The sequence below is a fragment of the Haemaphysalis longicornis genome, unplaced genomic scaffold (genome assembly GCF_048455015.1).
Source record: "Haemaphysalis longicornis isolate Haplotype H1 unplaced genomic scaffold, Haemaphysalis longicornis Haplotype H1 scaffold_6, whole genome shotgun sequence".
In the NCBI taxonomy this organism is placed as follows: domain Eukaryota; kingdom Metazoa; phylum Arthropoda; class Arachnida; order Ixodida; family Ixodidae; genus Haemaphysalis; species Haemaphysalis longicornis.
Genome location: NW_027526407.1, coordinates 65,050,456 through 65,078,040, shown reverse-complemented (window position 1 = coordinate 65,078,040; position 27,585 = coordinate 65,050,456). Strand labels below are relative to the sequence as shown.

Sequence of the window (27,585 nt, the reverse complement as noted above, 5' to 3'; positions counted from 1 at the left end):
AATATGGAAGTGCGATCTCATATCCATAATGCCTTAAAAAGTGCAGTAAAGCGAAGCTTCATAACAAACACTACAACATGTCCGAACCTCAAGAACATGTACCTTGTTCTGGAATTGAACCAGCGACGTACTTTCTAACTAAAACTGTGCTTTCTACCAACCATTTGCGGCTGACCAATATGATGAGCTGACCTATTACTATGGTTCCGAATTACACACGGAAGTTTATTTATTTATTTATTGAAAAATACCCCTAAAGGCCCTCACTATAAGGGTGTTGCATAGGGGACGGGATACATAGAAAACGAACATGAAAGAAGACGAACGGGAACGATGGCTCGCTGCCACTCCATAGCTTGTAGTGAACTTGCGGTAGGCAAGTTCAGATCGGTATCGCTGTTCCGGCGTCAGTTCAGGGGCAATAGATAAGGTGTCTAACGTGGTGCAACAAATGACGCCATCAGAAGCTCCCGGGGCGGCAGTTGCTCAGCGCGTGCATCCGTCTTGACCACGTTTTGCACGCACGCACATCCTAGCTCTAAACTACGCACGAACAGCGCAAGTCAGGCGCAATAAGCGCGTCGCCACTTCCTAGTGCACTTAAAGGATATCGCAACTGAAACTGAACTATACATTCACTCTTTGTTCGCTAATTACAGATTAATTACACTGAGAGTTCTTAAGAGTTGGTACTAATTACTGAGGCAATTATATGTAACTATTCTGCTTCAGTTCTTTGTTTTAGTTGAATAATTACTGAACAACCTTTATTTATTTATTTATTTATTTATTTATTTATTTATTTATTTATAAATTCTGCAGCACCCACTTGGGGTTATGGCAGGAGTGAGCATACAACACAATGAGTTCAAACAGCAATAAAACAGAGCGGCGGAACATATATAACAAAAGCACAAACACGAGGAATCAGAAACGGCAACTATAAATTTCTCAAGTGGACGGGAACGGGTGTCACCAGACAATCCGCTCCAGTATTCGGCAGTTAACGCGGAAAAAATAAATTTCAATGTGTTAGTTCTACAGTGGTAAGCTTTGATGTTAAGATGGTGATTGCTTCCGGTAATGGACGGCGAGGCAAATGAAATGTATGTAACCTCAAACATGCGATAAGCTGAATGGATAAAAGAGTGAAGCTGTTTCATAGAATTATTGAGTCCGCGCGTGCGTAGTGGGGTAAGTTCTAGGGATGAGAGGGCAAGCGAAGGCGAGAAGTAACGGCCATAACGATTACAAATCAATTTGATGGCTTTTTTTCTTTGAGTGGCCTCAATTTTAATGGCCTCAAAGCACTGGCCTCAATCCGCTTGTTATGTGTGGGTGCCGTCTGATGTGAGTACTGCACCGACAGGAAACATTCGTCACCCCTTACCCCTCTTTGGAAAGGGGGACGGGGGAGTGAGAACTTCCACGCGGTGGAAGGAGTGCGCCTGCGGAACGCCGAAGGTGTTGTTTGTTGGTTGTAAATTGAAAAATGAGTCTAGCGGAAATAAAGTGGAGGCGACGCGCCATGCTTAGACGATGTTGTCACGTAGCCAAAGACGGCGCAGTGGACTTAAAGGTAGAACAAGTTTATTGGAGCGAACTTGTGCTCCCCTAACAACTCAACGAATACACAGGCGGCGATACAGCAGTCTACAAAGTGACGTGCGCAGGCTGGTATCGGCGAATCGAATACCAGGGCGTCTGCTCAGCGGGTATTTATCTTTCGGCGCGGGTGTTTCTCCAAGCGTCGAATTACATCGAAACACTGTAGATCAAAGAAGATTATTCTAGGCTGGCGACGTTAGTTCGAACAACGCCGCCTGTATAAACATTGCCTAAGGCGTCGCGCGCATTTCAATGCGAAGGGTAGGGACGCTTAGTTCAGGCACTCATCCGCTACGTGGCGCGCGCCGGTGGACATCCCGCCTGACGTCACGGCACCTGAGCTGCTCCCGAGTCGCGAACGCTGCACCCACTTGTGCATCGTGTGTCTGTCAGCTTGCCTGTTGGGTTTTAGGAGCCGTTTCGCTCACATCTTAGCCGTGACGGGGCGCTAGTTCTGGGGCGCACTGGGGATGTCGTTCAACCTGTCACTCGCTTCATACTTGCCGCATTTTTCCGAAGATAATTGATGCAGGCGGAACTGAAATAGTGTAAAAGCATATTAAAGGTCGGGTAGATGAACAGCGAGCAGAAAAACAATATTTTCGGATGGTACAGCCATTATTTTACTGGTATTTGTCTATCTGTAAGATTTAGGGAACAAAAATTGTGTGCACAGTTTTTGTTTAGGCGCTCACTTCTACCATTACCTGCCCAAAATATGACGGGCTTGTAAATTTCAGAAGATTATAAAAAACAAAAGAATAACAGCTGACGGCCCAGCCACGCTGTCCGGGTGCTTCTACAGTACAGTTCCCAATTTTAAAAGTGCGTCCCGATGCGAGTGCGAACAGCAGGGACAAAGCAAGGCCAAAATACGCAGGGGACAGAGAGGGTAATGCCCCACTCAGAAAATTTCGGGGCCCGTGATCCAAGTAGATAAGCACGCAAAGCCGGCATCAGACTGCCGCATCCATGGACTGCGGCAGCACAAGTGATTCTGCGTCCGTGGCAAAGGCGGTTCTATCAGCGACAGACACAAGACAGACAGGCATGGTGAAAAACCAGAAGGCGTAGGAGCGCCGCCTGGGGAACGTTAATCGAACTTTCAACTATTTTGCATAGTTTCCGAGGAGCGGCGCTGGCCGACGGACATGAAAGCACGCAGGAGGGCTACGGAGCGGGAAAGGGTAGGAGAGAGCAACATTAGAGTGGCTGTTTGGCCATTTTAAATGCAGAGCATTTCAGTAACTCACGATGTCACCCGCGTTGTCCCGTCGTACTCCGCACCGTCGTTGACCGCAACCCTCCCCCTACACTGTATAAAAGAAAATACTATCCGGCGCCAGGTTTCGATCCCTCGACCCTGCGGGCGGAACGCAATGTACATGGTGCTCTACCCACTGCGCCACAAAGCCGACACAGAATGGGACGCTACGAACGCGCCTTATATCGTTGACTCATTCAAATTACTGCTGACGAGCGCTCTCTCGTCAGCAGCTGCCACAAGTGCAACAACATTAACGTAACGCAAACAACTTAACGTCGTGCACCCCCGGAAATGCTCTGCATTTGATCGTGCCCCTCGCGAGGGGGATGTTTCACTGCGTCGCCATGCGAACAGTTTGCCACGCTTTAGTTTCACTTCTTTCTTTGCTGGGGTGCCGACGAGCGGCGCCACCCCCTCGCACTTCGCCGCGGGAGGATCCGCGGCGGGGGCGAAAGATGGCGCTGGCGTCTCCGCGGCCGCGTATGCGTCCTCTGCGGGCACCGGCGCCGGCGCGGGGTAATCGCCCTTCTTTAAAAGTTTTCTTCTCTCTTTTTAAATGCAGAGCATTTCAGTAACTCACGATGTCACCCGCGTTGTCCCATCGTAGTCTGCACCATCGTTTTACCGTTTGGTTTCCATGGTACCTACCAAACTTTTCACTCACCGGAACTACGAAATGGGAAATTGCGTTGACCCCATGGCTGTTTCGCATACTACTCAGGGTTCCCCTACGGGAACATGGTGTAATTTTATTGGAGGGGAGTGGGGGGTGTTAGAGTGGAGAGGCACTAGAGATAGATAGATAGATAGATAGATAGAGAGAGAGAGAGAGAGAGAGAGAGAGAGAGAGAGAGAGAGAGAGAGAGACGTTGTACGTGGTATGAGTTTGTCTTTATTTAGTCATTATCATCCTCATGTTCAACGTAGGTGACGTCGAGCTGTGGTTGGCGTTCCGCTTTGTTTATGTAAAGTCAAGGGCTGTTGTAGTGGATGAGCCCTAAAGTTTGTGAAGAGGTCGATGCACGTTCCCCGGATGGTTGTGGGCTGCTTGTAATCACGGCCCGCCGAGACTCGCAGACGCACGCCGCCGCCGACGGCGATGAAACGTCGCAGGCGCGTGAAGCGTGGTCGTCTCGTTCCGGTCGAGGAAGACACCGGCAACACTGTCGCTCCAGGAGCCATTATAGGTTAAGACACCGCCGGGCGTTCAGCAAGCCGAGCATGCGCAGTGGGGGTGTGGACGGCGTAACAACGACAACGACAAGGGAGGGACATAGCCCCGACCATGAGATGCTTCGCATCTAAAAACGGTTCCCGTGGTCGGCATCGAACCTGGGTTCCTCGCGTTATGAAGACGACGCCTATCCGATTGCGCCATTCCGACACGGTAAGAGCAGTTTGGATTTCGGACTTTTGACTCAGATTGCATGGGAGAATCTTCGCGTTTTAACCGTCTTTGTCTTGAGAAACGGGCTTTAAATTTTTTCGCTCACGTGTTAGGCAATGATTATACATTCGGCGTTGGTTCTAAACACTCTATCAAAAGTGATAACAAGTGCAGCATACAAAATAATCAATGGAACAGGCGCTTCACTTGGCCCACAGATAACCCAGCCCGGCGCGGCCGGGCGGTAAAAACAAAACATAAGCATACCCAATGCGTGGTTCGCGCCAACATCATAGGAGAAATTCAACCCATTTACACTACATACACTCCAATAAAAAGTAACGAAATATAGGGAGGGAGTTCGTTAGCATTTGCAGATATTTCAACTGGTAATAACAAACAATGAGCCATTTTTATATACCAATCTCCGCAAAATAAAAACAATTTTCCTTCATTTTACAATTTTCGAAAGGCGACCCGCCGCGTCGGCTCGGTGGCGAAGGCTTTGTGTTGCTGAGCACAACGACCCGAATTTGATTCCCGGCCGCGGCGGTCGCTTTTCTGATGGAGGCGAAAAGCGCAATCGCCGTGTGTTCGGGGTTTCGACCTACGTTAGAGATTCCCAAGTGGTCAAAATTAATCCGGAGCCCTTCAAGACAGCGCGCCTCATCGCCCGTGCAGCGTAAGCGCGTTAAACCTCATAATCAAATCAAATCAACCGAGTTGTGGAAAGGCGAAGCTTTAAATTTGTAAAATAGGGTCATGCCGAATGGTGAAGAAAACGGCCAAATGTGTCGTATAGTTTGTAGGCATGTGCGCGATAGGCGGTGCGCACACGACTACGGTGCGCGTGTGACTCAGCTTGCGTTGGTGGTGCACAAGCGGTAACTGTTCAATGCCGAGCATGCGCACTTGGCCCTGCGCTACACTAAAGAGCCGTGGAGTGCGCATGCGTCAAAAAAATATGAGACACTGCGTGTGGGCGTGTGGTTTCCTGCGGGGCGTGTTCAGACAGCCCGTCGAGTGCGGGTGCGCGGACCAGAAGGTGACCAGCGGCAAGGTGCCTTGTAGTACCATCACCGGGGTGCACGCATCCCCTGAAGGCGGATATCAGTGCAGTGCCACCTCACATCCACTTCTCAAGCAAACCGTGAGTGTCTCGAAATATACCTGTACCGTCTGTATCTTCACTTAATTCAGCTTTGTTGCGTTTCCAAATCAGTATTATGTCGGAGAACACCTCTAAAGTCCTTCAAAGTTCTGAGCCCGAATCCAAGATGATCCAATTGAACTCCCTACCTTGTCGTTCCCAATCCGTGCCACAAATTTTAACAAGGAGCGTCCGACGCAATCGTCGAACTGTCAATTTTGCATCAGTATTCGTACTGCACGCCTTTTATTGGAGACGAAGCCTCTTAGGGGTTAGGGCTGCCGGCGTCTCGTGTCGTCGCAGTATCGTGTAGTAACGGTGCTAAAATACCGGGACACTATTTTAAAGTGCCTAACGCTAGAACTATTAGTGCATCATAGACACGAGACTTACAGCAAAGATGTTTACCTCTACCCCTCAGCGGTTTCATCTCCGTGGGCTAAAACGCCAAGGCGCGATGAATACACTCATGATTCGCCCCTCCCCAGTCTTCACGTTAGTAGAGATGGCCTGGGATTTTTTGGCATGAAGTTCGGCGCGCAGTTCGTCCCGCTTCAGTGTCGCAGCGCACAGTTGTTGCTCTCAAGTCTGCGGGAAGACAGAGTACCGCAGCACCTGCTTTTCCATTTTTGCTATAAATGAAAGTATTGTTCACCGTCTTGCTGGTAAAGAACAAGAAGTCGGGAACTCTGTCACCGGGCGGTTGCTTCTTCAGAAGGATCAACATTTGGGCGAGTTGGTACTGGTTATGTATCATCTTGACGAAACAGCGTAAAAAACGGGGACACTAGGAGAGAAAGACGACAGGACGACGCTGTACTCACAACTATTTTTTTATAAACTGCAACACGCATACATATACTATGTCCCCAAAACCCACGTGCGCCCACAACATGACGCACATCGAGATTATGACGCACATCGCGCAGTTGGGCTTTTTTCTTCTGCTTAGCTTTATTTTCAAATCAGTCAGCAATACTTCTTTGTAAACACCAAAGTTTATGGTCATCCTTCAGCAAACCCAGTAAAATTTTTGGAGGTTTCCGAAGCATTTTTCAATAGAGGATTTTTCCCAAGCTACTACCGAGTTGTATTGTTGCTGACTTTCTAGGCCCGACTGCAAGCTTTAATCAGTAGCTCAAAGAAAATGCATAAAGAGCGAAATTCGAAGTGGTAAACCATAAATGAAGCAGAACCCCGATGCAAGGTGTATACTGGGGGCACATTGCGACATCACGGGTAATTGTTACAGCAGGGGCCCAATTCTCCAAAAAAGGGGCGTCGTTTCTAAACGGGGCTGCCGCGCCGCTTAGAAACTGACACCCCTTTTTTTGAAACGACGCCGTTTCGAAACGATACATGCAAATTCATGTGTTCTTGGGCTGGGGCGCCGTTTTGAGGGGCAACGGCCAGGTGCAAAGCTTAGGGAGGACCACTGTAACAAGGGCTCAAAGCGACAAGGGAAAGCCTCTCAAAGCGGCGCCTCAGCCCACAAACACAAGCATGTGCCTGGCGCTACGATGCCGTTCCAAAACTACACCCTTTTGTTTGGAGAATTGGTCCCAGGAAGCTCTTTGTCTTCAGCAGTTCTCAAAACCAGAAACCAGCGCACAGTGGCTGTTCAGGATTCTCCTTCTTTAAAAAAACACCAACGAATACAATATCGTGAAGTTAGTTTTATTATAATTACAAAAAAATAATTATAATTACAAATGAAATTGCAAATTTTTATTCGTAATGAATCGTACTTCTGATACAGCGCAAGCTTGTACAGCACGTGCAGTCTGCTTTCAGAGCAGTCGGTTGCACTGGGTTTCTCTCGGCACCTTGTTGTGTTGGCATAGCGCAAACCACAGCGCTCACGACTCCCAACACGCGAGCGAAGCATTCAAAATACTAAAAAGCGGAAAGGTTGGCTATCCCGATAGTTCCCAGCATCCCGTGCGAGTTCTCCTGTTAGCTTGTTTAAAGGGGCCCTGCAATACTTACGATAAACGCTTTCTTTCTTTTCTACATGTATGAAAGCACTGCAAAAACGATAGTCAACATCAGCACCGTGGTGCACAGCATGATATCCCCGGGAAAGCTGGGGAAAGCGTCCCAGAAAGGTTTGCCTTAAAAATCTTCGCAGTTTTACACATGAAATTGGAATGGTAGCGCTCGAGTGCGTATGTGAAGGGGAGCTGGCTTTATTTTTGATAATGCGTCAGTACAGTTCCCACTGCTACGCATGCAGATATCCAGGGCAGTGATTTCGGTAGCGCGGGCATTCTTTCGTTCGGCAAGCGAGCCGCTCTGCACTTGCTAAGGCGTTGCGTAGCAACGAAGTAGCGCAGTCCTCTTTCTTGCTGGCTCGGCATTCTTTTACTCAGTCGGTTTCGTGAATGAGGCAGGGCTTTTCGAAAGTGGCACACCTATCGCTCTCGTGTCAGATAGTAACGAAAGCGTAACAAAAGCAAAACAAAACCATGCGACATTGAGAGTAGTGATTCCCGAAGGCCGGCCGACAGTGACATTTCGCCGTATTTTGCGCTACATGCGGCCGGGAACGGCAGAACGGCAGCTTCCAGACGATGACGGTGGCCGAGAACTGTCTTCCGGGAAGCGCCAGTGGATTGCCTGTCCCGGGGAAAGCCGCTGCTGGAGCCTTCCAGGAGGGCTGGTGGCAGCGAACCCGAAGAATCTACGCCCAGGAATGGAAGATAAAGGACACCTCGTTCACTCCTCAGCCCGCCATGCTTGGCATCGCCGCAGCCACTGCAGCCCTCACGGCAAACCTGATGGGCTTGGGAGTGGCCACGATGCCCTTAGCCTTCGCCGGAATAGGTGACGTGGACTCTTGCACACTTAATAAAAAAGGTCGTAAAAGGGCAGTAGCGGCCGTCTTTACTTACTTCTTACGAACCAGGCTACCCCGCGGTACGGTACGTAGGCAGGTCACTAGCCCCTGCATGGTTAGGAAATTAACTATTTGCAGGAAGTAGGATACACTAGATTAAGGTCATGCTTATGACTAGGTTGTGCATGACCAGTTAGTAAAGGCATGTAGCTCAGAAGGGTGTTATCGCTAGGACTTTACTAGTGAAGGTAGTTATGCTTACTGCCTACTTCAGTTAGTAACCCTGATTAGTGTTGTTTGTACTGCCTCCAGTTACTACGTATACTGGGACGAGTAACTTGTTAGTGTTCCGTTAGTCAATGGCACAACCTTTTTTTAAAAAAAGTGTGGGTCTTGAAATAATCCACTCCTTCAGGCATCGTGTTATATGTCGTCTTCTTGGTAGCTCTACTTAGTTCGAAGCCGAACTGCATTCTCGATTGTGTTCACTAAAGCATCAGCTTTAAAACGAAGTAGCTAGAAATCTCGCACTTTATCGCATCTCAGAATTATTCCTATGCGTATTCTGACATTTGTTTTGTACAGGAAGCTTTTCATTACCCGCAACTTCGCTTGCAGGTTAGATGTTTCTACGGATAAAATGAGGCAATAAAATGTTGGCAGTGACGTGCAATAATGCATTAATCTAAGATGAGTTTCTCAAGAATGGCGCTTAATCAGTGGGCTTAGATAACATTTATGTGGTTGGGAAAGGGTGTCAGAAGTTTTCAGGGCAGTGATGTGGTGTGTGATGGCATAACGAAAACTCCAGATACCAACACCAGTAAAGGAGCAGCTTAATGGTTTAGCAAGTCTACCATATAAAGTATTTCAGTGAAAAAATATAAGGTGAAAATCCCCTTTTACGGAATCGTCATTAGGGCGTTCATAGTTAACAGTCTTCGTAGCACTGCTTTTTTAAGCGACCGAGTATAGTTGACCCGACTTCTTCGTTTAAACTAGCCATGAAAACAAACTACAAGTTCGGCTCATTAAAAAGATGGCTACATCTGGGTAACGGTGATGGTAATTTATCGCAAACTTTAAAAAAAATAACAGCGATATTAGAACAGATGCAGCAGCGGCTTCTCCCTAGCCACTTTGGGGCGGTTTCTTTACGAGACGTCGCGGACTCCTGCTTGTGCGATTGGCGGCCGTTCACCAAAACCACCGCGGAGAGATATGAGTGGGTAATTGAGTGGGTCCCACCAGTTGAATGCTGACGTGCAGTTAACGTACTAAGTGTTTTTAGAGCTGGGCCATATAACGTCACTCGTGAACGTATGCATCAGTGTGCCGCGAAATTTGAAGATTTTCAATTGACTTACTGACTGTCTGATTGACTGACTGTCTGATTGACTGACTGTCTGATTGACTGACTGTCTGATTGACTGACTGTCTGATTGATTGATTGATTGATTGATTGATTGATTGATTGATTGATTGATTGATTGATTGATTGATTGATTGATTGATTGATTGATTGATTGATTGTGGGTTTTAACGCGCCGACGCTACACAGGCGATGAGGCGCGCCATAGGGGAGGGTTCCGGATTAAATTTGACGACCCGGACATCCTTAACATGCGCCTAAATTTTGTTTTTCGCCCACATCAGAAAGATTTTCAACATTTTCGCGTTCTTCGGGGGAAAACATAGAATTAGGCTTGGTGCGTTGCGAAAGGCTTCTTCTTTTAAAGTGAACAAAGGTTTGATCGTTATCATGACCCTTTTAAACTAGCCTAACACAGTTGGTGGACCACGCTGAACAAGTCCAGAGAGCCTTTTTATTATTTTTATTTGGCGTACCCCCGTCAAAGTGAGTCTTTTATTTGTATGTGTTTTGCCTTGAAGCCGCCTCTCTGTGACGTCATGTATTAACTCGTTTTCTTCGATTTATTTCCTCGTGAGCCAATAAAACAAAGCTGTTCTCTTTATCTGTGTACTTCTGTTTTCCCTTAAATAAGCTCATTCAAGGCTATCATGCGCTATTGCCTTTTATAAACCGTGCCAAATGGATAGGACTTCAAGTTTTTTCTCATGCCTGTACTATGCCTACCCGCCGCGGTGACTCACTAGCTATGGCTTTGTCCTGGTGAGCTCAGCAATGCGGATTCGGTCCCAGCCGCGGTGTCTGCCTTTCTGAAGGCGACGAAAACACCCGTGTGTCGAGATTTCGGCGCCCTTTAAAGATCCTCAGGTGGTCAATGTTATTCTCAAGCCTCATAGTCCAGGTGTAGCTCGAGGGCGGTGAACCGAACAATTAATCAATCAATCAATATATACTTCGTCTTTAAACTCGCTGTTACGGGAAGAACAGGGATGGTGCTAGTTAATTTTCACAGAAGAAAAACCGCTTGCGTCATCTGCGCGCCTTTCATAACGCGGTAAAAAATCCTCCAGGCACTTGTCTGTGCGCTTGCTTTAAACGTCAAAGCCCTGACAATGCTTCGCAATAACGTATGTACTTCTACATCGTATTCACATGATATGACGCCAGCCCCGCTATTATTAGGCTGCCGTACCAGTGCTCGCAGCGTGCTATGTAGCATGCTTGTAAAACACTCGGCTCCTACTTTGGAGACCCGGGATCACCTCTTACACGAACTCAAATGTGTTCCTTAGCTGTTTACAGCAGCGGCTACTTTCTACACTGCAAACGACAACGCCGGTTTTTTGCATGCTGCAGCACTTAAAGCTTCTAAGTTGAAACCCCTCCAGCAGAAAAAGTGCCAACGTGAGTGGGAGCCACACCAAAATTCTCTGTAGCTGCCAAACAATCCTTTGCATAAAACATGGGATATTTGCTCACGTGATGGTTGTATCACACGTTATTGAAAACAATGAATGGACTGGAAAGACAGTTGGAATCCCTTGACACACTTGCAGTTTTGTGAATGGATGCCCTCGCGTTCTAATGAACCCTACCGATGAGGTTGGTATTTGCTTTCTGAATCAATACCCTTCATGTGCAACTTTTCAGGCTGGAGTGCCGTTCTCCTGATCGGCATATTCGGTGCGCTCTCTGTATTTAACTCCTTCCTCCTTGGCTGGTGCTGTGACATCCTCGAAGAACGACATGAAGAGTTCCGAAAGTTCTACTGGTACACCCATTATACGGACATTGCTTCGAAAGCGCTTGGAGACTGGGGCGGGTAATAACTCTTTTTGTTGTCACTCTTTTTTGTTAGCTCTCGTAAAATGAATGATTATCTTAGCGCTTATTTCTGGGTCTGACTGAGAATATGTTACAGTACCCCATTGAAATTCAATCCACCTTACCTCTTAAACCAAAAAAACTGCTGGAATTTCAACTATCAATTCTTAGTGTTCTTAAAAGCAAGAAAAATTTGTGATGTAAATTTGTTACTTTAAATGCTTAAATAGCTCCAACTTTCAATCTAAAAAGGCCAATTCGAAATACATCCTCTAAATGGCAGAGTTGATCTCTTTTCTGCGTGCCCCGAAGTAAAATATTTGTCTACGCTTCTGTTCACAAAATAAGGCCTTGTAAAACTACTCTGTTCGCAGCTTTCTTCGGTATTTGGATTTAAATTATATATTAAATGAAGAATAAATGAAAAAAAAAACACCACTCAGCTGTTTTCTCCTTTCATCATTCCTAAAACGCCGTTGGCTTCCATGTATGCAAATGTTCTCGTTTTTTTTTTAATCAGCTGCAGCCTAGAACCTTAGCTTTACCGTCGCCCCACATTTTCTAGGAGACGAATGCATTTTGCGAAATCTTTCTATGAGCGCAAAATTCATTCTTTACATTGTCCATGTTCCCAGAATTACTCTAGTGCCGAGTCGTGCTAGGGCCTTCCTCGGGTGTGCTGGAAAACCCGCGCTACCTTTAAAGTAGCGCAGCTCAATTTAGTTTTCATGCTTGAATGCATCACACTAAACTAAAACTAAGCAATGAATTAAATGTTCGTAGCAACACAAACGTAGCGCCGAGTAAAGCAATAGTTGGTACTGCATAGCAAATTTGGCAATGCTCTTTAAGCCAGACACGAAAAGTATTTCAGTCGATGCGAGAACGTACCGCAACTGTCAATTTGTATATTACAGGCACTAGCCACGTATATTCCAGGCTTTTCGAGTTCTTTTTTAAGACAGGCGGTAAAAAAGTCATGTTTTCGCAAAGTGCACGGGTTCGTCGGTATTCATGGGCAAAGAACTAAAGCTGCTCGGTACCCTGACCAAAAGTTTGTTTTAGTTGTCGAAAAAGTAAGCGTGGCTGTTAAAAGGAGGGCATCAACAAGGGAAAGAACTGAGCAAGCCATAACAGTAATCCGCTTGTTTTGCCATTTGTACACCCCATTTTGCCCCGACCAAAAATGACTCCTGGCACAAATAAAATCCAATTGGTCATTGTGGCAAATTCTATCGCGTAAAAGAACGGGGTAAATAGCGCACTGGATTGTGTAGTGCACACAAGATATATTTATTGTTGCCAACTCCAAGGCCACAATGCTGGACCATAGGGACACTGAATTCACTGAGTCGAAGTGGTATTTGTAGCTGCACTACGCAGTTGAGCCAATGTGAGTCATTATTTTGATAGTTATGGTTGGCTATATTTGGGCGGTATTTTGGACTATGTCTTGGGCTGTAATTTGGGATATATTTTTTTTTATGTTGATGGCAGGAGCGTCGTGGTGGCACTGCGTCTGCTGAGCGTGGTGGGACTACAGGCGGTGCTGCTGGTCACCATGGCTGAATTTGGCGGCGACTTTGCGGGAATGCTCCCCATCGACCCCGAAATACAGGGCATCCTGTACTGTACGGGCCTAACGTTCATGGGAATACTCAGCATCGTCATTCCAACAACTTCCACCACGCGATACTGGTGAGCAGCCGCGGAATTGCGAGAGGTGCTCGGGGGGTTGTCTGGTAGCGGGTTACACGCAAGCACTGCCTGAACCCGCCGCGGTGGCTTAGCGGTTAAGCCGAAGGACGCGGGTTCGATTCCGGCCGCAGTGGCTGCTCTTCTGATGGAGGCGAAAGGCGAACACGCCCGTGTGTAGAGATTTCGGCGCACGTCAAACGTTCCCGGGTGGTCCCAATTGCGGAGCCTTCCTCTCCGCCGCAGATTAGAGCCAAGGTGTATTTCACCGGCGCGTTTACACCCAAGTTTAACTTTGAAGCAAGCACTTGTTGAGAAATATGAACCGCACACGACCTTCCAGATGTGGATTCTCCGTCCGTTCCTCCTGCGTGCGAAGTCGGTGAGGTGCGGTGGTGCTTGCATGGATTCCGACGGATGTCGAAACAGTTACGGCTCCAAAGCGACCGGGTGCCAGAATTCTCTGGTTGGCGTCCTTGACTACCACTTTCAAAAGAGCAGTAACTGCAAAAAAATTGATTTCCAGCAATGAAATCCCACAGATACCATCACGTTGCCTACAATCATGTCATGTCTTGTCATGTGAGAAGTTCTCTGCTACAGCTGTACATGGTTCCAAGCCGCTGCTTGATGACGCCATCGAGTAAACTGGTGCACAAAAAGCACGCTCTTTCGTATACCAGTTCGCTAGATGTGTTTGTGTACTAGTTTAAACGTCGTTAATTCCCGACTTTACTATTTCAGGAGTCAAGACTACCAGGTTTTTCTGCGACCGTACATTTTTGGACAAATACCCGTACTAAGCACTAACTTTTCCGCATGTGCCAGGCCTACCGGATCGCACAAAGCATTCTCACGTCAAATTTCAAATGGCAGAAGCCTAAAGCATAAGCAGCAGTGACTACGAACTCAACACGATGCTTTAACTGGCAGTCCTGTTAAGGTATGTCGGCTGGCACAACCTCTGCTCTAAAACTGGTAGTCGTTGTAAGACGAATTTTTTTTTGAAAGCGAAAGCTTTGAGTGGGACCGATGGCGTTCTGTCAAAAACTAATGCATTTCCCCATAGACCGGTTGGTGGACGAAAAGCTCTGATAAGATGTCTGGACACACACGGCGCGTGCGTCAAACCGGCCTCTCATCGTGTTAAAACGATTAGCTGAAAAGCGCGAAAAAGGAACGATTCTAGGACAATGCACACATCGATCATGAAGGAGTACATCAGTATACGTTAATCTCGCAAGCCACGCATCGGCATGCATTTAGATCGTTCGTAGATGCGTTTACTTAGTGCGCGGGAAATTGCAGCCTGGGTTCCTTCTTCGTTTCCGACTTGTGCGTTTGAAGGTTTTGCGATCAAGTGGACGCACTTTTATGGTACTGGAGGAAGCTTTCGCACTTCCTTCAACTTCCGTTCAGAAGTGATGGTAGTCTTTTTTGTTTTTTACAAAGGGTATAAAGTCGCCATGCTACGCTTTGGCGAACTTTTGTGTCTAGAGGAATTTGGGTGGGTAAAAGAATTTGGGGAAAAATCAAATAGCTAAATAGCTATAATGGGTTAGGAAGATGAAAAGAGAGGTGGAGGTCGGATGTCTCAAGGAACGTCCGTATATAGTTATGAGAAAACGCCACCCCTCGCTTGGATTAGGAAGATTTCGGTAAAGCCAATTGGTCAGATTCGGGGACTTGCAGTGGCTACATTTGTAGCGTGAGCTACACAGGCCGAGGTTGAGCAGTTTCCCGTGGCTCCTGGAGAGCCGTGCTGCGAATGCGTGAGGATCAGTGACGTTACACGGCGCACAGAACGTTGCTCGCTGGCCGGCGCCTCTCTCACACCCCACGTGCCCAGCGTCTTCGCCGAACTCCGTTCCGCACGTGGCGGTTCGGTCCACTTTATGATCATGCCAGGGGTGGCCGGGTGTGCAACCGATGGCTCGTGCGTTGCAGCAACACCGGCGTGCGCAGGTGGAACCAGCTTAGCCCTTGGGTGATTGGTGACGCTGCGGACGAGCTGCTTGATAAATATACATGGGTACATAATGCGTATACAGTGTGTGTCATTGAAGCCGCAGTTAGCATGATAATCAAGCTAATCCTACACAACCAGGAAAGCTTAGAATAACCAGCTGAACCTTAGCTCACGCTACGCATATCCTGGCATAGCCGAGCCATAGCACTGGTAATTTTTTTTTCTAAGGCTTGTTTTCGCTAGTCGATAAAGCGAGGGCAGTTCCATAGAATGCCTTCAGTGTCGTTATTGGCCGTGCAGTGAAGCAGTTTCATTTCTAAAACCAGACTTCCATATTTCACTGCCAGTAATAAACTATAAAAGAGGCAACTCGGCCCAGTTGGTAGATATTGCTTAAGCCAAGAGACAGCGCGAAAAACGGTGAGAAAACGGGGACAAAAATTAGGACAGTGTATCATTTATTGCTTTTGGTATAACTTATCACTTCAGTTTAATTTCTCCAGCACTAAACGCATTCATATATGTTAAATCCTGAATATATTTGATTGTGAACTTTAACAGTTGACTGTGGGAGCCAAAGATTAGCCAAGTTTGCCACAATGAGCAGCCGAAACTTTGTGGGTGTTCTTCTGCGCAATAGTCACTGTAGCACGTTGTCATAGTGTGATCTTCATAGTGACATAAGGGGACAGACAACCGGTTTTTTGTCGAGCATATTTTCTTTAGCCCGAACGAAAGGGCATCACTTAAAACACCTTAGGCCGGAGCTGTTTGGCTGATACCGCCAAAGAACGTTTGGAATCTGAATTATCAAATTTACCAGCCTTACGTGTCCCGCCAAAAAGGAATGCTGGCAACCCTGACACTGAGCTATGCGGCAACACAGTTTTAACTGCAGGCGAGTATAAAAAAGGGTATTTAAAACTTGTTCCCGGCTAAAACAACAATAATGTGCAACCTTTCGTATTCCTTCATGCGGTTTTTGAATCACGCGTTGAAATCGACGGAGTTGTTTGGACACGTAACGTAGTGTCGCGTTTAGACACTACGCGTCGCCCCCTTTCAGACTTGGAAATTTTAGTGAAAAATAATTTCTGCCTGTTTCTTTAGAAATTCCTTGCGGCTACCCCAATATCTAATACCCTGGCTTTCATATAAGCTAAACGACATGTGCTCCACAAACATTGGTTGCCTGTCCCTTAAACGTCTAAAAGCAGGTTCGCCTATATCGGTAGATTAGAATGTTCTGACTATAAATATACCACCCATCGCAGCAGCAGTTCCTTATTCCCGCTGAAAATGCAAAAAGCGTGCAGACAGGTGTTCACGCCCCATCCACTTTCTCGTACTACTTTGCATCACCACAGACGGTGAACGCATTGGTGGAGCTTCTGAAAGCATTGTTCTCAAACCAAAACCGAGGAAACAGGGACATTGAAATAAAAAATAAATGTGTGGGGGAACTTTTGTTGGTCACGCGCTTTTGAGAAGACAAACTACGGCTGCCACTCTTCATAAAATGTGGTGCTACAGCCAGGCGGCCGCCCTTGTTTCAGTTTCGATGTCCTTGAACTGTTTCCTGCAAGTGCAGTCAAAAGATCCACGCGTGCGGGTGAATGTGAGAGCCTACTGACCGCTAGCGCATATATGCATAAAACACCCACCGGTAAAAGCTGGTATACTAGTAGCATAATCGACCTGAAACGAGACGGCCGAAAAGGTGTTGGATCAACTGCCAGCGAAGTGTTCGACTTCCTGCCGCAGCATTACCAGCCACCAGCAATTAATCTCCACCCGCCCTGGATGTTCCCGCCCATTAATATAGTGGCCACGGTGCCCGGAATTACACGCAATGAGCATATTCCACCTGCCGCTGTACGGTTTTTTTTTTTTTTTGCTCTTGATTATATCTACAACACATACGGAGGTAATACACATCTGTACACTGATATATCGGTGTCATCCACTTCATCCACTTTCACAGTGTGGATAGCTTCGTCCCGCACCACCCTCATTTCCATGCTTAGCCATAAAACATCATTTACGGCTGCCGAACTTGCAGCTCTGCGGATGGCCTTGGCTTACATCATCGAGCAACCGGCACGCGTGTGGGCCATCTTCACGGACTCTCGGGCTGCGCTGCAATGTCTGGCGTCTTTCCCCAAATATCAGCTTGTGCTTGATGTACAAGCTCAAGATCTTCAAGTGCACCATAAGATAGCACTTCAGTGGCTCCCTGCCCATTGCGGGATAACTGGAAATGTGAAGGCGGAGGTTGCAGCATCCACGGCGCAGGACCAACGTGGATCAAAAATACCGGTGCCATTTTCTCGCAAAGATGATTCAGCCCTTGCATCCAGTGTGGCATGAAGCATGCAGCGATCGCTTTGGGCAGGCGCATCCCGTCATTACGCGCCCCTCTACTCTAGCGACCCGCATTGTAATTTAAGATGCCACCTGGACTATCCAAGCATGATGAAGCAATACTGCACCGCATGCGGTTGAACGTCGCCTACACGCGATACTACTGCTACAAAATTAATCAGTCCACTTCGTCTCTGTGCCCACAGTGTGGTGTGCAAGAAGATCTCCAACACCTCATTTGTGACTGCGCGCTTTAGTACACAAAGAGTGTCTCTCGGAGTGCCTCTGGGCCGGCCACTCTCTGTAGGACTAGAACTCAGGTCCTTGGAATTCTTCCAAACGTGTCGCTCGTGCAACGAAAGCCTTATTGGCATACCTAAAAAACACAAGTCTTGATCAGACTTTGCAATCAGTTAAAATCATACGTACTCCTCTTCATCATTATAATCATCGTCATCACATTCATCTGGCATCTGGCGTAGCAAGCCGGGCAGCTTAGCTCGGCTGGCATCGTCAGTTTTCAAGAAAGATCTCTCTCTCTCTCTCTCTCTCTCTCTCTCTCTCTCTCTCTCTCTCTCTCTCTCTCTCTCTCTCTCTCTCTCTCTCTCTCTCTCTCTCTCTCTCTCTCTCTCTCTCTCTCTCTCTCTCTCTCTCTCTCTCTCTCTCTCTCTCTCTCTCTCTCTCTCTCTCTCTCTCTTTTCAACACCAGCTCCCAGGTGGTACAGCGTACTGGGAATTTATGGGAAGGCTTCTACGTCATAATTCCCCGCCAATACAAATGGGAGGATTGGTGGGCGATTTTTGGTGTACGGCCGCACACAAAGATGGCAATTAACAGACCCTTCCTGATTGGTCGTGACGAAAGTGAAAGCCAATGAACACAGGCTTTCAGGAAGATGGCGACGATCCAGTAATTCCCGGCTCGGCTCTCTGGCCGCTTTGTGACGCGCTCAGAAACGTCATGAAAAAACGGATCGGGAACGCAAAGGGAAATTCCAGTTATAATTATTTCTCGGGAATTAAGGCATCGCTGGATGTTGGAGAGCTGAGGGAGCTACAAAACGCGTTCTATACCATTTCAGACAGAGTTGTTCAGCCTGTAGTGTCCCTTCAAAGGGGCAATATTTTTTTTCAGTTCCAGACATCATACGTTTCCAAATCTTTCTAACTACATTTTTTTACACATTGCTTAAGCTGCATTTTACGACCACCTCTCGGCCGCGGGCCCAGGACACTCATGTGGAACCACTCGCACTTCTACATTTTGATATTTCGTATAGCGACCTTTTGTAAAAAATCAGAGGCAGCTTCTCTGAACAAATAAAATCCAAAAATCAGGCTTTCAGTATTGCTATATTCACGGAACAAGCCCGTGAATTCCATTGCCTTAAAAATCCATACCTACTTTTTGGCACCTTATACTTAATTTGTTTATTATCGCAAATGTCCTGGAACGCTGGAACAAATGTTTCATGTTTCAATGGGAAATATTTTTCACACGTACTTTTTTTCTCTTTCAGGACCAACATAGTGAGCTTGCCATTCAACCTGGTACTTGTGGTACTCCTCATTGCTGGTCTCTCAAGCAGCCGCACCAAGCCAACACTGGGCGCATCTAGCAGCAGTGCCAACCCAAGAGCCATCTTTACCCTGAACCTGGGCCAGCTGCTTGGCTTAGGCGAAGTCTCTCCCGTATCGACTGTGCGTGGCGGGTGGACCGAACCAATAACGGGGACCTCGTTCTTTGCCAGTCTCGGCATTTTGGCCTTCAACTATGCAAACATCGCTGGCTTCCCCCTCGTTCGTCGCGACATTAAAGCCCCAGCGGCCTTCAACCAAGCAGTTGCTGGCAGTATCGTCGGTGAGTGGATGTTGCATCGAAAGCTGTTACGAGTTACCACTACAACATGTAAACCCTTCCAGGGTTTTTGGCTTTACGTGAACCAACTTGGGGCCCGCATTCCCAGCTTTGGCCAAGTTTGTGTTGCAGTAAAGTAGTTAGTACTCCTATAATAAAACAGCGTCAGGGACAGGACACGAGTGAAAACTGTCAAGAACGGGCGCTGACTGACGACTGAATTTTTTTATTCATTTTACTGGTTGTGGGTTTAACGCGCCGACGCAACGCAAACGATGAGGCCCGCCGTAGTGGAGGGCTCCGGATTAATTTTGACCACCAGGGGATCTTTAACGTGCGCCGAAATCTTGCACACACGGGCGTTTTTGCTTTTCGCCTCCATCAGAAAAGCGGCCACCACGGCCGGGAATCGAACCCGCGTCCTCGTGCTCAGCAGCACAACGCCTTAGCCACTGAGCCGCCGCGGCGGGTCGACTGATTTTTTTGAAAGAAACCGCGAAGTATATATAGGAAATACAAGAGCACATAGGAAAAACAAGAAAGGAAAACATCGTGATAGGAATTAGATTTCTAGTCCGTTGTGTGACCCACTACAGTCACGCCGCCTCAATATTTTCTCTTTTGCGTGTTGTGCGATTGATGGCTTGCCAACACAAAGGATTTTGTAGATTGTGAGCGCCTCCTTAACTTACGTTTTCACTCGTGCCCCGCCTCTTGCGCCTTTTAATCTACGGGTCCTTACCAACTTCCCCAGCTTCGCAATCTTCATCAGTATTCCAAAAGTTGAGCGCAGAAACAGGACAGGGAGGGTGAACACAGGACACAAGGTGAGTTGAGTTGTAGTAGCGCACTTTTGTCCTGTCTTCCCCTCCTCTGTTCCTTTTTGTACTCAACTGTTCCACTCGTGCTAGAGAAAGAGGCTTAACTTGAAAGTATGCGCAAGGCAAGCTTCCTCCTCTAATATTGGTTGTGCGAAAATGCTCAACATTACAATGAATAACTGCAGATAAACGATTTCTGGAAGAACTGCGATGAGCAGGAAAGCTGCACCTGATCCCCCGGTCTGAAGGATATTTCTTTAAAATACCATTACGAACCGAGTATTCGAGATGTTGCCGACATTGATTTAGACCCCCTTTTATTTGTTTGGTTATTGTTTGTTTGTTGCTTTCATACACTGTACCGTAATGCTTGGCGTATTGATGGCTGAAACTTGGTCACATAAACAGCTTTTCGATTAACGTTTCGCGTGTTTTGTGCACAAAGCCTTAGCACCCTTCGAAGCGACGGAACGAACGAAGTATTTTCAATTCCTCCGGTTATACCTACATATGTTTAGTCTACCCACGGTTCTGCAACTGGCCAAATTAGCATATGTTTGCACGTGCGCAAATAAAAAAATGGTGTTTGAGTCGTTAATGCAAACTTTGCTCGCATATAATAAAAAATACCTTGGCCTGCCGTAATCGACGTTAATGAATTAGGAGAGGCAAATTACGTCTTCGTTTTTTTAGGGGCAAAGCACCTTAGGATCTCGCTTTGTCCGTGGCTTGTCCCTTGGCGTCCGTGTACAGTGTTGTGCATGCACGAGGAGCATTGGAGTGGATTGAAATGGATTGGATTGGATTCATTAAATTGAATTGTATCGGATTGCATTGGATTGGAATTGTATTTACGGTACACACGCGTTCACTCATTTACATTCGCGAGTGGGCAATGCCACGTGTGATTTAGGGTAAGAACGATCCCCAGTGCTTCGCCCACTCGTCTTGATTCACTTCGTGGAGATGTGTGAATTTTTTTCGGTTAGAAAACTTCTTTTTTGGCTGAAGTGGAGCTGAGTAAGTTACCAAAGGGTATTTATTTCAAATGTAACAAAACGTTCTCTTGTCTACACCATCACTGGTGCATATGGTGCCCTTATTGTGCGTACATTTCTCGATTTCAGGATTACAGAAGCGGCATTGTCACGATGGTGCATTCCTTTCTGTTGTGACTATCGTACTACGGTCAGCTTATCCACTGAGCCAAATTCAGTTGTTTCTAGAATATTTCATTACATTATTTCCGAACGAGCCATCGAACAATGGATGATGTCACTAGTATTCAGGTTCAATAATGAAGCATCCCAGACGAAGAAGCGAGCTCTGCTGGAAGATTCTGATATTTCAGGTGTAGCTTCGGCGCATAAAACAACCTTTTATTGGCGCCCAAACCTTCTTGCGGCCTACTGCTATCCTTCTAATACAACCACAGCCATCACACTTAGGCCTACGTCGTTCTTTGCAGGTAAAATTACCGCTGTTGCCATTACTGCTAACACTGATATCCCAACTACTACGAATAATGTAGCGGTCCCTCCTGGTGCAATATGGACGGAATATACAGACATTTAATGGCCGATTTATACATGCTCCATTCGACTGAAGGCATCTTTTGTTTCTTTATCGGCTAAGGACACACCTTTTCCTGCCTGGTGGTTGGAGTCGCGGGGTACGGCACTTTCGGTGCCCTGGTCAACGGAAACATCGTCCTTTCCTTGGACACTGTTGGTGTCCGACTGGCAGCGAACTTTTTCCTGGGGGTCGTCTCAGCTTCCACGATGACGCTCATCTACACTACGTTGGACGAACACGACAGCTTCAATGACTACGGAAAGCGTGAGTTGGTGCTGACAATTTTAGAAACGCGCAACGGGCTCCTTTTAAGATGGTTCAATCATGCTATGGTGACTGCCGCTTCAACAGCGAGTCTGTTTAAAATGGTGGTTAGGCCGGCGAGCGTGCGCAGAAAAACCTCGACGAACGATTACGTCATAGCACGCTCCGGCAGCGCTTCACTGTAGCTTCACCTCTACGCGCTAAGGCAGGACTTGTGTCGCCACCTCTCGGAGGAGCGATACAACTGGTACAAGCACGGGTTTAGAAACGCGTCGCTGGGTGGCTCGCTCTATCTCTTGTGGGGACGAGTGGGGCAGTCTTGCCGATGCAAAGAGAATAGTTAGGGCCAAAATAAAAGAAGCCACAAGGGCGAGAGGCGGTAACGTTGGTCAACTTCCTAATTAGCGTCCCACACGAGAGACCACACGAGCCGAACGGTGGCCACCTACCGAGTTCAAAAATTTTGAGCAAAGGCTCGTCCCGCTGCGCCCTCTGCTACTCTTGGAGCTACACCGCAAAGCCAGTGGGCACGCGTACAGTGTGCATACTTTAAGGACCGAGTGTTGATTGCTCTTTAGGATGCTAACGATGACAAAATTCCCCGCATTTCCCCGAGGGGAAGAATGTGAAAGTGCGAATGCACGAGTTGAATTTGCGCGGTTCGGTAATGTTCGCGAAAGAGAGATCACACACACACACACACAACTACAAAGAAAGAAAGATGCATTTATTCACAGGCACCTATTTGTGTTGTCGTTGTACTTGATTGCTAGAGCGGATCTCAGCTTTGAAATTTCGTGTCAGTACTCCTTTAAGCAGGTGCATTAGCCCTTCTCACGCCCGATTCTTGGCCAATCCCCCACGTGGGTATGTGCTATGTCAGCGGCCAGGCTGCGCGCGCCCATCTCCACGTGCGCGGACATCGCCGGTGGACGCAGGTTCAGGGTCGCTTAAGAAGTGCATTGCACTTAAAACACTGAGCCGAACCAAGAACAAGCTAGATGAGGCTGCCCAGTCTTCGCGCCAGTCGTGTGAAGCTGCCCCAATTTTTTTCTAACAAAACTTCTCTTCATCATCGATCGCATATCATAATAGGACAGATCACGTTTGAGCTAGACCGGCTTTTCTTACTTGTATACTCCGCACTTTCTCAGCAACGGACCCTGCTAGCCTAATCCCCGAGAAGAGTTAGGCTACGTTCCGACTACCGACGCAAAAGCCATATCGTGATCTATGGACGTAAATAAACGGCGCGCCACGCAGTTCGGTTGGCTGAGACGTGAAATGACGTCATTCTTGAAGGTTAGTACGACAGTTGCGGCAACAGTCTGGACGCGGCCTTACCCGCATATTTACTCGTTTAGACGATTTGGTGATAGCCGAGGTTGTCAGGCTAGATTACTAGTCACGCTCGACCCGGGCAAACAAGGCATTTATGGCTGTGGTGATTTTTAAAGTGAGGCTTGCAGCTACATGGTAGCTCAGGTGTCGTACTGGTGAACTGCTGTACGCGTACTCTCTATACCTTTAATATGCATGGTTTGCGTACAATCTCATCTTCACGTTTCCTTCATCTTATTAATACGTCATCTTCTATCCGCGCTCTTTCCCGTTCCCCTTTCCACTCAAACAGTTGGCGGCCGGAGCTCCGATAATCATTGCGATCTGTTTTTTTTTATATTACTTTCTAGCTGCTTTCATTGCTGACATAAGTTGTCCTGCTTTGAGGTCTAATATCAAACTTGACCGCGTATCTGCTCATTTCGTTGCCAATGTCCACGTAAGAAGATAGTCGACCGGCGCCCCTGCCAAGTCAGTGCCTCCCTTCTCTTTCCCGCTCACCTCTCATGTTGTTCCTCTCCCGTCTCCTTCCTTCCAAGATAACACGCTAGAGGTTTGCTCAAGTCAATTTTTATTTTCCCCGTTCCCCTACTGCAAGTCGGGTGCTTCGATGCCAGCGCTGCTTTACGGCGGAGACGCGCGGGAATCGAGGCACCCGACTACAACGCTTTTAGAACCACGTTCGCCTACTCCAAGAGCGTTCCAAGCGGAACGCGGAATGTCTAGGGGAATATGTCGTTGCTGTTGCAGTTTGATTTTTTTTTAATTCCGCTAAATAGCGTTTGCTCTCGCAAAGAGCAAGCACTCGTAATTTTTTTAATAAGGGAACACTGCAAATATTACTCATGTATTCATTTTCTGCGTTATATTTGCGTAGTGTCTTGTTCTTGTTCAGCAATGCTGACAAATATGAACCTTAAAACCGGGCTTAGACAATCAGATTTGGCTGTGAGTATATAAGACAATTGCGCAGCATGCGTTCAGTTTGGCCGACTGGCTGAATAGAGTGACAGGAAGACAGACATACAGACACAGGCCAAACTTTTTTCGTTCAAGTAGCCCAAGAAAGACTATCATCTTTAAAACCGAGGTTTGCAGAGCCGCGTTTGCTGTCACTGATGCGCAGGATGTGACTGCGGCCGCCTGAAGAGGATCTTTCCACTTATGCTGGTGGCATACCTGCTGGCCATCGCCGTTCCTTTCAAAGGGCTTTTGGTGGCACTGGTCGGTGCCCTTGCCGTATGCCCGGTCATCTACGTCCTTCCTCCCATCTTCTATTTCCAGCTCTGCAAGACATCGGACCAGGGGTCTAAGAAGTAAGAATGTACACTGCCGGCGGTTTCCTCAATTACAAGCACTGATGCTAGGTGCTATTTCTTTACTTCTATTTTAAAGTCGGGGTTTTTACGCTCCAAAACTGCAGCCAGGCTTTGAAGCGCTTCATAGTGGAGCACTCCATATTCATTTTGATCACCTCGTAATTTTTAGCATGGTCCGAAGTATCACCACACGGTAATTTTTGTTTTTAGGAGAAGATTCGAAAAATTTTCTACTAATGAGTAGCATTCTTATGCCTCTTGTGTTGAGTGTGAGTCCTTAAGAGCCAATTTTTTTGCTTTGTCAAACCGTGTCCGACCAATTGCCTCCATCTACGCTATTATGACGATTGCATTTGTAACTTTCGCCAAATCTGCATTATTGGGTAAATGCAGGGCGTCACCCGGTTTGTCATTTTCCGCTATTTTCTTCTATTTTACTGACCTTTTTGTTATTAGGCGCTCTGCGCTTTCTGGGCACCATTCGCTCAATTTTCTCGCTTAAATTTATGTACAGTTTTTTTCCTTCCGTTTCCCTGCGCGCCCTTTTTATTTAACTTTTATTTCTAACTGCTGCCTTCCCAACCTCTCACATTCACTTCACTGCATTGTAATAATCTTCATGTGGCGTAGCAAGCGCTGCCACTAGCAGAGCTGACCTCTCCAGCTCATATTAAAGAGTACTCGGTCTTCATTTTTGAACCTTCCAAAAGTTCGTTCGACCATTTTTGCCCGCTAGTATAACGATTACAGGTAGAACTTCAGCAAAATCTGCCTTATTTTCGAAATGCAGGGCGTCGTATGGTTTGTCGTTCTTCGTTATTTCTTATATTTTTCTGATTTTTTTTAGTTTCTCAGAATTTCATTCGACAAATTATCTCACTTACGTTATTATAACGATTACAGGTGGAGCTTTCGCGAAATCTGCATTGTGGAAACGCAGGTCGTCACGTTTCGCTCTTTTTCGTAATTTTTTTTAGCTTTTCTTATTTCTCGGGTTTTTTAAATTTCGTGCGACCGGTTACCTCAATTTACGGTATTATAATTGCATGAAAACCTTCGGCGATATCACTTTTTTTCTGGAAATGCACGGCGTTACACGGTCCTGGCTATGGGGGTACCCGGCAAAGAATGCTGCGTACTAAAAATGCAGTAAACAAGTAAAAGGTGGTGGCTGGGGCTGGAACCCTGGCCGTCAGCGAAAGCATACAGAACTCAGCCTCGATGCCACAGAACCAGAACGCCGGGCTCTTTTCAGCAGCAGTTAAACAGAATAGCGCCCGCACTGACATCACACGTGACGTAGGGGCGCTGGGCAGCGAAGCCTTTTGGAACACACATCCCGAAGGGTTCCTCATCCTCACTTCGACGTGTAACTTTACATCGGGGGTGAACAAATGCAACTTGTCCTTGTGAAGTATAGAAAAGGGCGAAACGACGTTTTTATTCGCTGGTTTCATTTATAGCTTGCTTTTGCTGCGTTCTTCGCAGGCCCCTGAGCAACTCGATGAAGGCAGCTTTAGCTGCATCACTGTTCCTAGGTGTCCTGGTGACGCTGGGTGGAACCGCCGCTGCAATTGCGGAAATTGCATGGCAAAGCAATGCCACCACGCAGTCCTGTTTTCGGGGCTTCTGCTACAACGAGCAGTTCCGGCTGGTCCCTACGCCCTCCCTCCTCCCGCACATCGTCTCCTCCGTCATCAAGAACCTGAACATTCATGTCTGATAGCATGCTGCCCGCCTTACTGACGCTACTTGCGCCAAAAGACACGAATCTAAATTAAAGTTGAGACAGCGCTGTTTTGTAACATGACGCCAGTACTCATCACCGTGGTTCACTCTCACAGAGCGGGAAAAACTTCCCACGCTGTCTCTTGCTCTTTGTACTTAAAAGTACTAAAGCTCGAAGTGTTGCTTCCTTATCAGTGGTTTCTTAAATACAAATAAAGATATTAATTACCGCACGCCATCGCCCTCTTAATTGCCTTTCTTGTTTGTTCCTTCTTCAAACTTCTTTTCCCATGCCGTATGGAAAAACATGGAGCAATAAATGTCTCGAAAGCTTAAAACCTAGCAGTTTAACAATGTTTCAGATCATATAAATCCTGCAGAAACATCCAAAACTCACACGTCATTCAGGAATCGAACCAGGAACCTATGCGTTTATCACAAGCTAAACTTTCTGTCTCTATTGTGCCGCCAAAAAGAACGAAGTTCACATATTCGGCGGCTCGTAAATAATTAAACGAGGAACGTTTCGTTAGAGGGACACTGCCCTAAAGTGAGGGGAACAAATATATAGCAGGAACCATAGAAAAGCTGTGAAAGGCAGAGTACGCGAGATAGGATGACGGCAGCGATATTAAAATAGACCAGAAACAACCAAAAACTTATAAAGAAGGCCCATATTTCTTCACTGGTGGGGTACTAACACGGAGCAGAACGCTTGTACTTACGTCCCTACTGTTTTTGTTAAAACATTTTGGTTATTTATATTCTTAATGGTCACGTTGCTTTTCCATAACTGTTGACTCCTTTAAAACTACGTAGCTGAAAATGTAAGTTTTCTTTGGGCCCTGCAAAGAAACTAAATTCTAGCTATCTACCCTCTGTAGTGAAACTCTCTTGCACACGAGCATTTCTACACTGCCCCTAGGGGAGCTTCTCTGACATAAAAAAACACTTAGAAACACGTGTTTTTGCATGAATCTGGTATTCAGCTTTACGTAGCAATTTAGGCTAGGAAATTAAATCGCAGAAGCTGGACCACCTGTTGCATCTGTTTCTGGAGCGCGGCATTTGTAGAACATATGCTCAAGCCTCCTTCTTGGCTTTGCTGCAGAATGCCAGAAGACAACATTCGCTGCTCATGCGTCCTGTTTTAATGGGTATAGCGTCAGAGCCGTTTTGTAGATTTTGGGGGATTAACTAACGT

General features: G+C 46.9%; 1 protein-coding gene across 1 annotated transcript; it reads left to right on the top strand.

Annotated features, from left to right (window-relative positions):
* The first annotated feature begins 5,211 nt into the window (after window positions 1-5,211).
* Window positions 5,212-26,615, top strand: LOC144142846 (uncharacterized). The gene is made up of 8 exons (XM_077674640.1): window positions 5,212-5,412; window positions 7,968-8,238; window positions 11,274-11,445; window positions 12,945-13,145; window positions 18,996-19,336; window positions 21,790-21,993; window positions 24,461-24,650; window positions 26,142-26,615. The coding sequence occupies exons 1-8, from the start codon at window positions 5,212-5,214 to the stop codon at window positions 26,374-26,376; spliced, it is 1,815 nt and encodes a 604-aa protein (XP_077530766.1). The 3' UTR covers window positions 26,377-26,615.
* The last annotated feature ends 970 nt before the right edge of the window (window positions 26,616-27,585 follow it).